The sequence below is a fragment of the Gossypium arboreum genome, chromosome 10 (assembly GCF_025698485.1).
Source record: "Gossypium arboreum isolate Shixiya-1 chromosome 10, ASM2569848v2, whole genome shotgun sequence".
In the NCBI taxonomy this organism is placed as follows: Eukaryota; Viridiplantae; Streptophyta; class Magnoliopsida; order Malvales; family Malvaceae; genus Gossypium; species Gossypium arboreum.
In genome coordinates, this window is record NC_069079.1 from 117125200 (window position 1) to 117143615 (window position 18416).

Here is an 18416-nt window from a genome sequence, read left to right on the forward strand (position 1 = left end):
CGGCTGCCGTGTACGGTGGCGCCTATAGTGGCTCATGGGGGTCTGGTGACCGGAGCAAGGTCGGACTGATGGCCGGATTTAGATGGGAGGGGGAGAGTATTATTATTATTATTATTATTATTATTATATTTATTTTATTACTTTTACTATTATTTTATATATATATTTATTACCATTATTTATTTATTATTATTAGTAACATATTGTTATTATTATTATTATTATGGCACTATATTAACTAGTTTTGTACTGTTATTACATTCATCACTTCTGTTATTACTACTGTTCTTAATTTTCTTTATGCTTGCTATATTTTAGGTATTAATATATGTTATTAGGGTTATTATATTGCTATTTTCATATTGCATGTTATCATTTTTTTAGTTTCATTACCAAATTTATTTTATTCAAAGATTTATCCTCGATTGTTTTCAAAATAAAGGCAATGTTCGATATTTAGGATCCACGGGAGGATTGTGCCCTAACTTACTAGGTTCCAATTTTCCTCGTTGAATCTAAATAACCGAGTACCCTTTGTATAAGGTTCGAATAAAAAACCTATTCTTAAAAATTCGGGATGTTACACCCTAACTCATTGGGTGTGGCGTTGCGTTATATTGAGGATAATGATTTCCAAAATCAAGGCAATATTTGGTATTTGGGAGTTCTGAGAGATTGCGTTCTAACTTACTGAGCATCAATTTTTCACAAGGCTCGGATGATCGAATACCCTTCTCTTGAACCTCCTTACATGAATTGTAAAATCGAAGACCAACTTAATTCCGAAGGTCTGAAATGTTGGACCCTAACTTACTGGGCATGGCATTCTTTCCTTCGAAATGAGTAGGTCTTTACATTTTATTCGAATAATCCTGATTTTCTTTCAAATAAAAGGATCGTACTCTAAAATCTTTTCAAATTTCGACATCAAGACATCAACTAATCAAATAGGTACCAATTTCTGGGCGTTACGAGGGTGCTAATCCTTCCTCGTACGTAACCGACTCCTAAGCCCATTTTCTCAAACTTAGCAGACCAAAAAGAATTATTATTTTAATAGGCCCAGATGTTTTATTAAAACGATTGATTTTAAGGTGGCCCAATCTCACCTTGGAAAAGATTGGTGGCGACTCTATTTTTGTTTTTAAGTCGACTCCCGTTTTTCAAATTTAAAATGGTTTTGACAGTTTGGCGACTCCACTGGGGACCATAAGAGAGTCAAGCCGCAAAATTGATTATTTTTTGTCCTTTTGTCGAAAATTTAAAATTTAGTTTTTAACATACTATCATTTTACTGCATTCGTTTTGGTTCAAGTCCCATAGAATACTTTTGCATTGCATTGCATGACCGTTGTGGTCACACCTTTTAAGTGGGAGTGAGAAACTATTTCCTTCAGAGGTTTTCACCTCCGTGCAGGATAGTGGATCGCTTTTGGGATACATCCGTACCTATGTCTTCGTGAGGTTTTCACCTCTGTGCAGCCATAAGGAAATGTATTCCCCTGAACTGAACTCGGTCCATATGAGCCTATAATGGGTAAGGATTGAGGAATCTGCTAGTTCAAGTACCTTTTCTCTAGAACCGAACTACATATAGAGAGACTTAGGAGCCCACCTTAGGTAAAGCCATGTCCAAATTTAGTGGTCACCCCAATAGGTGCTTCATTTGTTATTTTTTTTTGCTTCTGTACTAATGTGTTTTGTTTTTGCTTTGTTTATGACTACATTACATTACATCATTATAGAAATGAGGTGTTGATTCATATTCGATTGCTAAATAGAACAGTTTGTCATGAGAAAACGGATTTCTTGATAAAGTGGATTATAATACGGTTGTCTGAATATGGTCCAAGTAAGCACAAAGAAAGCTGATAGTTCGTGGAAGAAAATAAGACTTTGCCGAGGATTTAAGCTGATGAAGATTGTTTGAAAGCCACCGCATCCCGACTTTCTTAAAGAAGCTAATGAACATTACAAGAATAAGTGAGTATTAGGTCGTGGCCTGAATCAAGCAAAAAGGAGCTAGTGGAGGCATCTATTGGAAGTTTGCGAAATTTGACTTCTACGAAGAAAGGAAATTGGTGTCTTCGCCTGGAACATGAGGGCAGGGCCGCATATGTAATCCGTTTTATGTAAAGGAATTTGTTTTCTAGAAAAGTTGTTCCAATAGAATTGAATTCAGAATCAACACCTTTCTTTTTTTTTTTTTGCATTCATTCCATGCATTTGCATTACATTGCATCATTGCATCATTTGTATTTTATTTTCATAAAAGGACCTTAATTAATTGAAATCATTTCAGTTAATCTGGAAACTGATAAAACTTACCAACCAAGCATCGTTACGGTACCCGTGCTAAGACAAAAGATATGGAACAAAGATTGAAAAGACTTAAACAACTTCAAAGAGATATGTATGACCAGTTACAAATGTAAATGCAAGAACAACTGATGAGGATGCGGCAAGATATGAGAAACCAAGTGCTAGAGTCTCAAAGGAATATGATGAACCAGTTGTCCCAATTACTAACTAAAGGGCTAGAAAAGAGGGAAAGCTCCATGATTAGTGCTGGGGTGGACAATGAGGAGCCTCTTTATCCTCCGGGTTTCACTCCGACAAATGCACAGGCATGTTCGCAAGGTCTACCAATTATCAGAGCTCAGCAAAATCAGGCTAGTACCTCAGCACCAGTGAATTATTTGATAGGCTCAGACTCCAATCCGGGGGGCAATCCAACTACCTTTGTAGTCCCTGATTTGAACAAAATAGGAAAAGCAAAGATGAAATTGCCAAAACAACTCGAGGATCGGTATCGGTGGTTGGAGGAAAAATTCAAGGTGATGAAAAATACTAATGATTATCGTCGAATTGACGTCAGGGACCTGAGCTTGGTTCCAGACTTAATACTTCCCTACAAGTTTAAAATGCCTGAATTTGAAAAGTATAACGAGACTAGCTGTCCAAAAGCTCACATCACCATGTTTTGTAGACGAATGACTGGGTATGTCAATAATAACCAATTACTGGTTCACTGTTTCCAAGAGAGTCTGGTTAGGGCAGCATCCAAATGGTACAGCCAATTGAGCCGTACCCAGATCAATTTATGGAAAGATCTAGCACAAGCTTTCATGAAACAATATAGTTATGTGACGGATATGACTCCTGATAGGATTACTTTACAAAGCCTGGAAAAAAAACCAAATGAGAGTTTCCGGCAATACGCTCAAAGGTGGAGGGAAGTTTTCATACAAGTTCAGCCACCTCTCCTAGAAAAAGAGACTACCATGCTTTTCATCAATACTCTTAAAGCTCCGTTTATTAACCATATGTTGGGAAGCACTACTCTGAGCTTTTCAGATACGGTAATGTCTGGTGAATTGATTGAAAATACAATAAGGAGCGGGAAGATAGATGCGGGAGAAAGCTCCAAGAGGTCAACTCAAAAGGGAAATGAAAATGAAGTGAACATCGTGAGCATGCTTTCCAAATTGGTCAATGTAGGCCAGCCAAGGGTTGTAACCACTAGCTATCTATCCCAATGACATATCGCTGAATCTGAATGATATTTCTCAAGAGGGAACCGGGAAATGAAAATTTCCAAACCCTTATGTACTTGGGAGTGTTTTGAATAATGGGTTTGTGAAAGAGATCCTTGTATTTTTAGAGCTAATCTAAAGTAATGTTCAAAATACGCTTATTGCTTTAAGCCTAGGGGCAATAAGAACCCTTTTGTGAAATAGGTTTGTGTTCAAAGCCTTTATTTCAATCAAAATGTATCTTTTTGAGTAAATGTTCTTTCATTCGTGACATATTATTTTATTCTTTGGACTCTCTTTTGAATATGTTTTATTTTTCATTCATGATCATGCCATATCCATAACATCCTTAGAATCATTTGTTCTTTGGAAATATGCCTTTGTACCTACAATAGGTCTGCAGATATCAACGCCAGGAGCAACACTGTAACTGACTCCATTTTGGGGTGAGATATGTGTTTAAGCGAATCTCGGGACTTTGAAGATGATAGAGATTGTAGCTTATCTCTTGATTTTGTTAAGGATGGTAAAATATGAAAAATAGACCTTACTTTACGAAAAGTCAATGGACATTGTGAGCAGGAGGCAAAGATTGGAGTCTGGAGTTATCGTAAAAACAAAGCGAATCGTCATTGAGTTATTCCAAGAATTCAAAGATGTTTTCTCATAACCATATCAAGATATACCTGGAGATACAGAAAATATCTATATGGGTGTCAGAAGGACATATGTTAATGGCTTCACAGTAGCCACACTAATCATGAGGTTTGGGTACTATTGAGACAAGATCCATGTGCCTCATTTATTTCTTTACAGACTTTCTCTATGTGGGGCATGAATGTTATCAGGTCATTCTCGACTAATATACATTGATTCATCTTGGCAATCGTCGATTACTTCAAGAGGAGGGTAAAGGTTACTTCATATGCCAATGTTACAAAGTCATCAAACCCCCTAAAAAAAACAAAGTGAAAGGCGACCGAGACTTATAAAGATTGGCGTAAAGAAGTTATAATTTACCCTTTTTGTTTATCGAATGTCGACCAGGACTCGTTGGGGCAACATATTGCTCATTGATTTATGGGATAAAAACGGTATTGAAATCGAGATTCCTTCTCTCCCAGCTTTGATTGAGTCGAGAACTGGATGAAGCAGAAGGATTCAATGAACTTAATTGAAGAGAAGAGGGTGAAAGTTACCCGTCATGGTCAAAATATACCAAAAATGAATGATGCGAGCTTACGACAGAAAGGTTCGTCCTAAAGAACTCCACGAGGGGGACCTGACATTGAAGATTTCTATACAAAAAGACTTTATAGGAAAGTGGATCCCAAATTGGGAAGGACCTTATGTAGTAAAAAAAGCCTTTCTTGGAGAAGCATTGATATTGACCGAGACTGATGGCAATAACCTGCCCAATCCGGTGAACTCAAATTTAGTCACAGTTAACAGTTTCAAAAAAAGGGAAAAATACAAAAAAAAGAAAAAGAAACAGGAGAGGCCAAGGCGAAAACCCGCAAAGGGCGCCTTGAGACCTTAAAAAAAATCAAAAAGAATAAAAAAAAAAGGAATACAAAAAAAAAAGAAAAGAAACAGGAGAGGCCAAGGTGAAAACTAGCAAAGGGCGCCTTGAGACCAAAAGGGATTTGAGTTGAAAACCTGAAAAGGGCGGCTCGAATTTGGATCAAAGTGGGACATACAGTAGTCTTGCTATGCTTAAATTAACAATGAAGAAGTATGCTACGTCTGGGGGCATCAACAAAGTGCTCCGGATCCCTTTAATACAGATTGAGCTCAAAGTGGTCCTCAAGAAGTTGGTACAGAGAAGCTCAAGCTGTGATATCTGGGGCACCTAGTTTTTAGTTTACCCATTTTTGGATTTGATATCTTTGAATGTCTTATTCTTTTCAAGATACATCCCAATAAATTTCCTTCTTAATTGCATTTTGCCATCATTGGTTAACTTACTTGCTTCGAGTTATGTTTCTGGTCCGTTGTTATGATATTTTTCAAGCATTTTGCATTTAAATAATGATTAATGGACTAATAACACTTTCATAAAAGGAGTTTCGCATATTACTCTATAAGTTTCTAAATAATACAGGAGCCTGAAACGGGACTATTGTTTAAAACTCACCAAGCTTAAGGGTTGGAAATATTTAAGTCCAAATTGAAATTATCTCATAAGGTTTTCTGCCAAAGGCATTGGTTGAGCAAAAAGGAAATTACATTGGTGTTATAATCCTGACAAAGATTATAAAGAGGATTATTCTCGAGAAAAAGAAAATGGTATTCTGTATTCATGCAGATATCAGGTATATACATCTGTTCATTACACCCAGGGAATGGTGTAACAAATTAAATTGATTGAAGATGATGAAAATCCTATACCTCTGAGTTGCAGCAGGATGGATAGGAAAAATCAAATGATTACTCCCTTGAAGTTACAGTGGAAAGTATAAACTTTATGTCTCAGAAGGTATAGTGGAATATACTTTGAAACTGCAGTGGGGCAAGCCAGTTGAGCAAAATGAGTTGTTTCTCTGGGTTTTCGTTGGAAATGCTAGTTGAGCAAAAAGACAGCGTAATACGACAATGATAGAACTCTGATGAATAACGAATGATGATACTTTAAGCTTTTAAAAAAAGGAATCATTCTCATGACATTTTTACATTCATATAATTCATAGCGCATTTGATTAGGGGCATCTAATTCATTTTAATCATAGCATCTTAATCATTTGGCATAAACATAGGCATATGAGACCAAGTCCACAAGGCATGTTCCCCAGAAGATAGTGTAGCGACATCGGTGAAGATACAGGTTTTGTCTTTCTGAAGTTGCAGGAAGCAGGCCGAAGATTTCAGATCTTATCTCCATGTATCGGCTATAGAGCAGATCAAAAGTGGCGAGTCTTAACTCCATGTATCGGCTATGGAGCAGATTTTAGCCATCAACCTTATCTCTCTGAAGTTACAGAGAGCAGGTTGAAGATACAGGTCTTATCTTTCTGAAGTTGCAGGAAGCAGACCGAAATTTATAGATCTTATCTCCATATATCGGCTATGGAGCAGATCAAAAATGGCGAGTCTTATCTCCATGTATCGGCTATGGAGCAGATTTTAGCCATCAGTCTTATCTCTCTGAAGTTGCAGAGAGCAGGTTGAAGATACAGGTCTTATCTTTCTGAAGTTGCAGGAAGCAGACCGAAGATTTCGAATCTTATCTCCATGTATTGGCAATGGAGCAGATCGAAGATAGCGAGTCTCATCTCCATGTATCGGCAATGGAGCAAATTTCAACCACCAGCCTTATCTTCACTGAGCAGGAGTAGAGCAGGCTATATACTAGATCTTATCTTCACTGAGCAAGAGTGAAGCAGATCAAATTTTGGCAAGTCTTATCTCCATGTATCGGCAATGGAGCAGATTTCAGCCACCAGCCTTATCTTCACTGAGCAAGAGTGGAGCAGGATAAATACTAGATCTTATCTTCGCTGAGCAGGAGCGGAGCAGATCAAATTTTGGTGAATCTTATCTCCATGTATCGGCAATGGAGCAAATTTCAGCCACCAGCCTTATCTTCACTGAGCAGGAGTGGAGCAAGCTATATACTAGATCTTATCTTCGCTGAGCAGGAGCGGAGCAGATCAAATTTTGATGAATCTTATCTCCATGTATCGGCAATGGAGCAGGTTCCAATCACCAGCCTTATCTTCACTGAGCAGGAGTGGAGCAGGCTAAACATACCAGATCTTATCTTTACTGAGCAGGAGTAAAGCAGATCAAATTACAGCAGATCACATCTTCGTGAAGCAGCAACGGAGCGTTTTGAAGCAATAAGGTACGGTGGGTTGTGGCAAAGAAGACAAGACTCAGCCAGCCAGGTAAATTTGGCCCTTCCAAAATCTTTGCTCTATTCTCGTTACACGACAATGAGCAAAGAGGGGCAGTTGTAGGACCAAATTTATGCCCGGACCAATAAGCAGAGCCCAGAACACCAACCATCCAATTAGCACCCACTAAACTGACCACTAACTCCTAAACTACCCCACTAACTCCATCACCCCACTAAGCCACCCCACTAACTCCATCACCCTACTAAGCTACCCTACTAACTCCATTACCCTACTTGCCACCATGGAAGGAGGCAATCAGTTGTAAAATTTGGCTATAAAAGCCATTCAAAACTATTGTAAAGAGGGGTTGGTTTTTGGAGATTAATCAAAGATCAAAGCAAAAGAGGTTTTTATTTTGTCTATTCTCGTTTTAAGTTCTTTGTTTGTCTATTTTTTTATTTCAATTTTATTTTATTTTTTTTATACGAAAGTAAAAATAAAGAGAAGAAGCTTACCCATTTTAAAATTACCGAAAAAGGGTTTTTTTGAGGTTCGGCTGCCGTTTATGGTGGCGCCTATAGTGGCTCATGGGGGTTTGGTGACCGGAGCAAGGTCGGACTGATGGCCGGATTTAGATGGGAGGGGGAGAGTATTATTATTATTATTATTATTATTATTATTATTATTATATTTTATTACTTTTACTATTATTTTATATATATATTTATTACCATTATTTATTTTTTATTATTAGTAACATATTGTTATTTTTATTATTTTTATTTTTATTATTATAATGGCACTATATTAACTAGTTTTGTACTGTTATTACATTCATCACTTCTGTTATTACTACTGTTCTTTATTTTCTTTATGCTTGCTATATTTTAGCTATTAATATATGTTATTAGGGTTATTATATTGCTATTTTCATATTGCATGTTATCATTTTTTTAGTTTCAGCCGCCCAAATTCATTTTATTCAAAGATTTATCCTCGATTGTTTTCAAAATAAAGGCAATGTTCGATATTTAGGATCCACGGGAGGATTGTGCCCTAACTTACTGGGTTCCAATTTTCCTCGTTGAATCTAAATAACCGAGTACCCTTCTCAAATTTAATTGTATGAGGTTCGAATAAAAAACCTATTCTTAAAAATTCGGGATGTTACACCCTAACTCACTGGGTGTGGCGTTGCGTTATATTGAGGATAATGATTTCCAAAATCAAGGCAATATTCGGTATTTGGGAGTTCTGAGAGATTGCGTTCTAACTTACTGAGCATCAATTTTTCACAAGGCTCGGATGACCGAATACGCTTCTCTTGAACCTCCTTACATGAATTGTAAAATCGAAGACCAACTTAATTCCGAAGGTCTGAAATGTTGGACTCTAACTTACTGGGTATGGCATTCTTTCCTTCGAAATGAGTAGGTCTTTACATTTTATTCGAATAATCCCGATTTTCTTTCAAATAAAAGGATCGTACTCTAAAATCTTTTCAAATTTCGACATCAAGATATCAACTAATCAAATAGGTACCAATTTCTGGGCGTTACGAGGGTGCTAATCCTTCCTCGTACGTAACTGACTCCCGAGCCCATTTTCTCAAACTTATCAGACCAAAAAGAATTATTGTTTTAATAGGCCCAGATGTTTTATTAAAACGATTGATTTTAAGGTGGCCCAATCTCACCTTGAAAAAGATTGGTGGCGACTCCATTTTTGTTTTTAAGTCGACTCTCGTTTTTCAAATTTAAAATGGTTTCAACATTAACAAAAATCTAAATAAATTTCTATATATATGAAGACTCATTTTTTTTCTTTCACACACCTCGAGAATTTACAGAGCATCTTGTGTTACAATATATTTTTAAATTTTTGTTTCCCACTCTTAATAGCATTGTCCAACATGCCTCAAATCATCCAACCCATTGTGATAAAACATTTCAACCTTTCTTAAATCAAGAAACTTCTCATTATAAAAAACTACACGATTTTTTAGCTTAACACCAACAGTTTGAAAAACTAAAAAAAAATATATTTGATTTTACTTTTCTTTCACCTAGGGGTCTTTTCGGCACTGTTCTAATAAAGACTTTTTAAAAGTATAATATTTTTATTCTAAATATATTTTATCTATTTTTATAGAAACATAATTTTTAAATTTTTTTCTATCCTATGAAAGTTTTTAATTTCTATTTTCCAGATTCAAGACTTAATTTACAAAATGCATAAAGTTAAAAGCGCTAAACTTTTAGAAGGGTTAATTATATAATTTGTCTCCTGAATTTGTCTCAAGTTATCTAGTTTGTACCTAAATTTTTTTAAACTTAGTTGGTATCCAAAGTATTTCGTCATATAAATTGATATTTATGCACTAACATGATTAGTTTGTGTTGATGTGGCCTTAATAGTTAATCTAATGGTGACACGTGGTAGTCTCTTATCATATTATGTGGCAAATATAAATAAAAAACAAAACATATTTAAAAAATATAAATTAATAAAATTTTTTTTTTCAGGTCAAGAAAAACCTGAAAAATAGCATTAATTTGTCCATATTTGTTCTAGATGTATTTTTCAATAAATTTATTTATTTATATTTTTAATAAAATTTCAATTTTAAAGTTATTAATGTTTTGAAAATATATAAAATATAAATTTATAAAAATATTTAAATATATAAAATCACTAAAAATACACTTAGAACTAGGCACGTTGTACAAGTACATTTTAATTTGGACAACGTGTCTAGATACATTTGAATTTGGGCAATGAATTCAAATTCATTCTTGATGTGATATATATTTTTATACTTTTTATTAATTTATATATTTAAAGAATTTAAAATTTTATATATTTTAGTTTCAAAATAATAATAACAACCTAATATTTTATTAAAATTTAAATATATATAAACTTAATAAAACACATATATGGAATGACTCTAGACAAATGAGTGTTTAGGCTCAGATGTATCTAGACAATCATTTGTTCAAGTTTATTTTTATGAGAAAAATTATACTTTTTTATTAATTTATATATTTTAAAGATATTTTATTTATGTTTACTACATGGCATGTTGAGAGTCTGTCACATGTCACCATCGATTGGACTATTAATGTCACGTTAGGACAAATTAACGGTGTTAATGCGAAGGTATCAACTTGTGTGACAGAATATAAGTCCATAAACCAACTAGGTTGAAAAAAAAGTTTAGGTACTAACTAAGAACTTTGGGACAAATTCATGGGCAAACTATAGATTAACCCTGTTTAGAATTATAACAAAGTTGATAGAATCTATAAACATTAAAGTTGTGTTTAGAAAACCACCTAGAAATTTGATTTGGGTGTAATTGTTTGCAATTAAACAATGACAACATGTTTGGATAACCATTGTAATTGGTGGATTCCACCAAATTAGATATAATCAGAGCACCCCAATTACACTTTTCGATTCTCAAGAGAGGGTGAGAATTAGAGTAATTATGCAGGTATATACACTCAAATCCAATTATAAAAAATTATTTTGTATACAATGTATCAAAATAATATTATAAGCATGAACATGTAAGGGTGCTTTGGGATGGTTATGACAAAAAATTCTTATATTATAAAAATATTTTTTGTATTTTATAAAGTTATAACAAAAAATTATATCAATTAAATCCTAAAATATTTCTAAAGTTATGGTAAAAGAGTTTATCATAAAAAGTAATTACTATAACACCCCATACCCGTACCCGAGACCGGGATAGGATACTAGGAATTACCGATATTTTCAGAATAATTTCAATTAATTTATATTATTTAGTATTCATTTTCATGTTTCATGTAACATCCTTATCATATATTCAATTCAAACATCATATAAAATACGATACAATTTTTAATTTGTCATATTTACATGCTCATTCAAGTTATATGAACCTACCTGACTAAATTACAGAAATACCAAGATTTTAAGGCATTTTGGTAATTTACCATTTGCCCAATTTTCACCCGATCTTAAATTGATAATTTCATTCAATTTATTAATTTAGATAATAAAACAATTCATTCCCTTCAATTTGGTTATTTTTTATATTTTTACAAAATTACCCCCTAAAATTTTACTTTTATTTAATTTAGTCCCTAGGCCTAAAATATGCAAATTAGCCATGCTAGCTGAATATTCATATATATTTTCCTCCTCCTCCTCTCCATTCCGCATCCTTAATTTACATAACTTGCTATAAATAACATTATCAATAATTTTACTATTTACTTATATGTATATTCAAAATTGTCCATTTGAGTCATAGTCACTAAATTATTTATATCTTGAGCTACAGAACTCGAAATTAAGATCCGAAAATTTTCCCTGAAACTAGACTTACATATCTTCTTACCATAAAATTTTCAAAATTTTTGGTTCAGTAAATAAGTACAGTTTATTCTTTAAATTCACCCTTATTCTACTGTCTGACAGTTCCGACCCTTCTTTACTAAAAATTAATTATCTCATTGTACAAGATTTGGATGATGTTCTCGTTTGTTTCTCTTGAAAATAAACTCATTAAGGATTTTAAACATATAAATTTAAGCCCTTAATTGCTTTCTCCAATTTTTTTATGATTTTACAAAGTCAGAATAGGGAAACCCGAAATCATTCTGACCTTGTCTCAATAAATTTATTATATCTCACAATTCACAATTCTATTGCTTACATCGTTTCTTCTATAAGAAACTAGACTCAAATAAGCTTTAATTAAATATTTTTTCGTCGTCTAATTCTATTTTCATAATTTATGGTGATTTTTCAAAGTTAGCCTACTGCTGCTGTTTAAAACTGTTTTAGTGCAAAATACTAATTATTAAGTTTATAACACCCTTATTTTCTTTCTCTACAATATTTCCCTCCACTTTCTCTTATTTCTCCTCACTAATATATCAAGAACATAGAACCATATATAAGAAAACTCTACTTTAGCTTCATTTCCATGCTTTTTCAATAATATCAAACTTAAAAATACATGGAAATCTTGATGCTCTTACCTTGTCTTATTGTTTCCAATCTCTAACTTGATTTTCTCTCTCCTCCAGCTTCTATTTCTTGAATCTAACTTGATATTCTAGCTCCCCATAGTCTTCTTGTCATCCTTCTCTCTTGATGGCTATGGAAATTCTTTTGATTTCTAAGTGAAAATGGTAATTTTTTAGTGAAAGGACCAAATTGTAAAGAAAACAAAACTTTCTTTCTTTCTCTCTTCTTCTCACGTTGGTTTGCATGGGAAAGATGATGAAAATTCTTCATCTTTCCTTTCTTTTTATACTTAATAAATAATAATAAAATAATAAAATATCTTATTAAAATATTAATAAAAATAATATTTATCTAATTAATAATTATAAAATATCATCAACATCATCATTACTTTCTAGATATCTCTCTCTTTCAATTGACCATTTTGACCTTTGTGATCTTTTAAAATTCCATCAATGAATCATCACATAATTTGGTAAAATTATGATTTAGTCCCTCATAATTCTTTTCCTATTCAATTTAGTCCTAATTCATCCATTTTTCTTAGTTTCTAGATCATTCCACCCTTAAAATATTTGCACTATTAGTCCTTCAACTTTTCATATTTACATTTTAGCCCCTCAAATTTGAGTATTTACTCTTGTGCAATAAAATTTTTCTCACTTTTACAATTTAGTCCTTTCTTGAATTATTATATCATAATATACTTATACTTCCCAATGTTAACATAACTCAGAATTTTTCCTTTTTGTCACTTTATTTTCTTATTTTACTATATTAAGGATAATATCTTACTATAGAAATTTTCGGGTGTTACAATTACATATTATAAAAGTGGTATAGTATTTTATTTACAAAATTTATGGTTAAGAAGTATGAATATTAACTTATTTACATGTCTATGCTATATATTATAAAAATATACTTATTCATAAAAAATATTATAGTTTTTTTTATCATAACTTATTGATAAAAAATAACCTTTTAAAATTATGACAAAAATTATAATAGTTATAAGAAGTGTTATGAAAGTTCTTGGAAAATTTATAAAACCTGATTTATAAAGGTTATGTAACACCTCTGACTCGGTCTAAGAGTTTCAACTATGTCAAAGGTGTTATACTTGATCACCGAAGTGATCCTGTTAGCCTTTCCTTTGTTTGAGTTGTAAAAAAAAAAACGCTCATTAATTTAAACTGACTTTGCTTGGAATTTCAATTACAATATGATTAATGCGAAGTTTTGAAATTTAAGAAAATGCTTTTCAAAATTATGAATATTTTATAAAGCATCGGAAACATTTATTAAAATTATAGTTTTCTAAACCACATAGCATGCAATTATTAGAGTATTAATTAAGTGTCATACTTCAAAATAAGTAAACTAAACAATCTCAAACTTAAAATATTAAAGCAAGAATTTAATAAATTATAGTCCCGAAAATAAATAATAAAGAGAAAAAAACTTTAACAGAAACTTCTAAATAATAAAACATGTTGCTAATCTGAAGTCCCTCCGATGCTATTCCAAATCTTAGTCTTCTGCGTTACCTAAGAGGTGAAGAAAAAAAAGGGAAATGAGTTTATGATGGATCAGTGTCAGTCTAATTTTTAAACTATTATGTATAATCATCAAACAGTAAAACATTCAATTCATGACATAATAGCAAATTTTAACATAACATAAGGAACATTTAGAAATTAATGCATATATAGTTTAAGTATAATGCAATGCAATTATAAATTTTAATTTCCCACCCGTTCATCCTATATGCCCTCGAGCATTACTCGACACTTCAAAACCCATATCATTAACTAACCATCTCGGGTTTTTTTTCGGTGACTATGGTTATTCACTTGTCATCTATGACGATGACTTTTACTACACTAATTTATCATCCTGGTTTTAATGACTTTTTAAACTATCATCCCAATATTGTCTGGTTTTTTATGGCTTCTATTTAAACTATCATCCTGGTTTATTCGATTTTGATGACATTGCTGCCTACTTCGTATAGTACTGACTTTCGATGTGGACTTAAATTGCCACTGTCTTCTACGGAACTCCTTTGTCCTTCATACCCAATTTCATGTAATTATGCACATATATTTAGCATGTTTATTTTTTTTTATCATCAATTGATTCTACATTCAATATTTCGTACTTAGGATTTATGGCTTGTGTTTATACATTCATGCATATCAATTTCATATATTTACATATAATTTGTGCAAGTAAAAAAAAAAGTGTCACATGTAAAGGATTTTCATGTAAATTATCAGCCCTAGATATCTAACACATATTTGGGTTCACAGGTAGGGCTCACACCTAGGTACCTACAAAGAAAAAGCATGTAATATTATGACTCGCAAGTATTGACTCGCATGTAATAATATGACTCACAAATATAGTGGTTCGCATGTACTAATCAACAGTTGATTCACATGAACAATAATATAAGGTTTGCACATAATAATTGGGGTTTGCATGTAATGTCCTAAGGTTCACATGTAATAACAATTTAGGGCTCGCTTAATAGTACATGTAGGGTTTGTACATATAAACACATAGAGTTTGCATGATATTCATATAGGGTTTGCATGGACATACTAAGTGTTCGCATGAAGAATCTTTTATGTTCTTACTTATGGTTTCGCTGTAGGGGGTTTGCTAGCAAGGGCTGGCACATATAGGTGGTTTGTATACAAGGGATTTTCTTATACAATGGAGGGTTACATACAAAGGGGTTCACACATGCTAGGGCTGATACTCATACAAATTAATCATATGCCAGGAACCAGATTTGAACTAGTGACACGAGGATTTTCAGTCCTCTGCTCTACCAACTGTGCTATCCCAACCACTACCGACGCATTATCCTTATAATACTAGATAACTTGGGTCTATGTCAATTAAAAATGAAAAAAAAAAGTATTAAATTAAAAGTCTCGAACATGAATTTCTTGAATCTTCAAAAAGAAGAATTGGTAAATTTCCATATGAGTAATCATATGTATTATGAATCATTCAAATAGGTATTCCTTGCTCAAGAGATTTCTATGTATATCATATATATATATATATATATATATATATATATATATCACAATATATCACACTATATCACAAGACTTGTGATAAGAGAACAAAATTCTGCTATGCTAGGATACGCTTGTAAAACGGCAAAGAATAGGATGAATAAGAAACATAAGGAACTTTGAACCACTAACAAAGAGGGTAGGATAAAATAAATAGACAGCAAACGGGCTTTTTGGGGTTAGGGATAGAAGGACTTGAACCCTCACGATTTTTAAAGCCGACGAATTTTCCTCTTACTATAAAATATTCCATTGTTGTCAGTATTGATATTGACATGTAGAACGGGACTCTATCTTTATTCTCATCCGACTAATCAGTTTTTCAAAATATTTATCAGATTATGGAATGAATGATTTGATTAATGACTATTCTATTCAATTCTTTCTTCAACTTGGAATCGATTCACAACAATTCTTTTTATTTTTCATATTTTCATATAATTATAAATTGATTTTGCATATAATATAATAGAAATAAAAAAAATACGGGTTCGGTTTGTCTTTATTGAGATAGTTTTTCATAAGTATACCTATAAAAAAATAGGTATATCTTGCATCCTTTCTAGAGTTTCGATATTCGATATAAGGATTCCTTTACCAACAGTCAACCCTATTTGTTAGAATAGCTTCCATTGAGTCTCTGCACCTATCCTTTCCTTTTTTCTATTCTCGCTTGCTGAACCTTCATTCATGTTTATTTTCCATATCAAGGCCCAATCCAGTTAAGTCTGTAGCATCTACCAATTTCGTCATATCCTCTCTTATGTCTTAAGATCAGGATCTCATTAGGATTCCCCTCCTTCCCTTTTTCTCCCTCCTTTCCCCCCTTTCCCCCTTCTTTCATTTGTTTATTTTCTTTCGTTTATTTATTTGCTTTCTTTTTATGCGAAACCATTGAATTTAGTAGATATAAATATAGATTCTTATATCGAAGGGTCTTTACCTATTTTCTTGTTTGTTTATCGTCTTTCGTCTCTATCGGAGACCTATATTATTTTTTATTTGGTCTAATCAGAAAATATTTTATCATTTCTGTATTCGCAATTCAATATAAATGGGTATTCCATAACATATTTATGTGTCTCTTACTCTCAGTTTTCTCAGGCAGTTTGGTGGAATATTACTCGAAGGGTCGATTCTTTTTTTCGTCTTAGCTTCTGTCTTTATGAATAAAAACAAAAGAAAGGAGTCTCTCATTATGATCTAGATTTCATTTCTATGGGTTGCATCTTTTTTTCTTTAATTTCATTTTTATTCTTTTCCTTTTATTAGACTATCCTATATAACTATAGGCTCGCACATGGGCTCACACCTACAAGGGTTCTTCCTAGGTTCGCGAGTCCTCTACTTCCTAATATTTTCAATTATACACAAAGATTTAGGTTTAGATCCCACACTTGATTTTGAAAAGCACAAAAACCTTAATTTGGAAGAGAAAGTTGATTATCTTCTTTGAGGACTAAGTAAAAAAACAATTTTTGCCTAGATACTTTGAAATTTCAACACTTTTGTGGAGTAAAAATAAGGAAATTTTTTTTTATTTGAAGGCACACTAAAGGTTTGAATTTGGGATAAGTGAGTACTCTAAGGCTTTACCACTAAACTAACAAACTCATTCCTGTTAACTTTTAACAAAAATAAATTTGAAGGCATTCTAATTCCCCGACCTTATGTTAAAAAAATACTAAAAATCAATCCACCAAAAAAAAAAACTAAAAATCTAAATTTTTACTCCTATTCTTCTAAGCCCAATTTTGGGATGTGGCATGTTATATATTATACCTTTTATATTATTTTGACTTAATTTATGTATTATGAAAAGGGATATAACTTAGAATAAGTATTTTCTAAATTAAGTTTATAAAAGTTTTTATAGTTAAAGCTAGAAACTGTTTGGCCTCTAAACTCAAATATTGCAAGGTTAATGTTGATTATACAAATACAAAAAGTTTTCTTGTTCTATATCACTAGTATGATACCATTTAAGAAAATCGTGCCTAACACAAGCACCATAGCCAACCAAACACGTCTAAGTAATTTCAATTCTTTGTAATTACAAACAAGTGAGTATAATTACTATTCTAGTAGTTACACTTCCATTTAATTACTTTGTGTTATCGAAATAAACCCTAAAGAACTAAATTTATTATTATACTAATAAAAGGGACCATCTCAACATTCTATTAATAATTTAATGAAAGAGTGAATAAAATATCAAATGTCTATAACATTAACGAATATATAAAATATTTTTGAAATTAAGTAATTGATGCCCAAAATAATAATATATAAATAATTATGTGACTATTGATGGAGTTTATCCTATAATTATAATAATGTATCATTTCATTATTTCTTTTAAATTTTATCTATTTATTATTTTAAATTTCTTTTAAAATTACAAAAAATAATTACAAATATAATTCGAATAACTATAAAAATACAATTAGATAAGGGGAACTCAACTCCACCACCCATTTGCACACTTTTTATTATTAGTTTCAGTAGGAGCCAAGCCAGGTGACGCATGTACTCTACATTTCTTTATCCCACAAAATGTAGACCCCTTTTTACTATTATTATTAGCTGTCAAAAGCTGTTTTCCAATTACAGTATTTACCTTTTTTTAACAGGTTTAAAAATACGGAGAATTAATTATTAAATTCGCTTCTATAAATATTTTTGAGAAATAAAAGGAATTGTTTTTAAATTTTCTTGAAGATGAAATTTGATTGTTGGGGAAAAGTAGAATTAAGTTATATATTTTTATTAGAGTTAAAATATAATTTTGTTATTTTAATAGTTTATATTTTTATAATTTTAAAAATTAAATTAATTTTATTATTTTAAAATTAAATTATAATTTTACCATGTACAAACTTAAAAATTATAAATTTCAAAGAGCTAAATGT

At 32.1% G+C, this 18416-nt stretch overlaps 1 protein-coding gene across 1 annotated transcript; it reads left to right on the forward strand.

Annotated features, from left to right (window-relative positions):
- The first annotated feature begins 2435 nt into the window (after window positions 1-2435).
- Window positions 2436-3542, forward strand: LOC108455406 (uncharacterized). Its single transcript, XM_017753964.1, has one exon. It carries the CDS (start codon window positions 2436-2438, stop codon window positions 3540-3542), a length of 1107 nt encoding a protein of 368 aa, XP_017609453.1.
- The last annotated feature ends 14874 nt before the right edge of the window (window positions 3543-18416 follow it).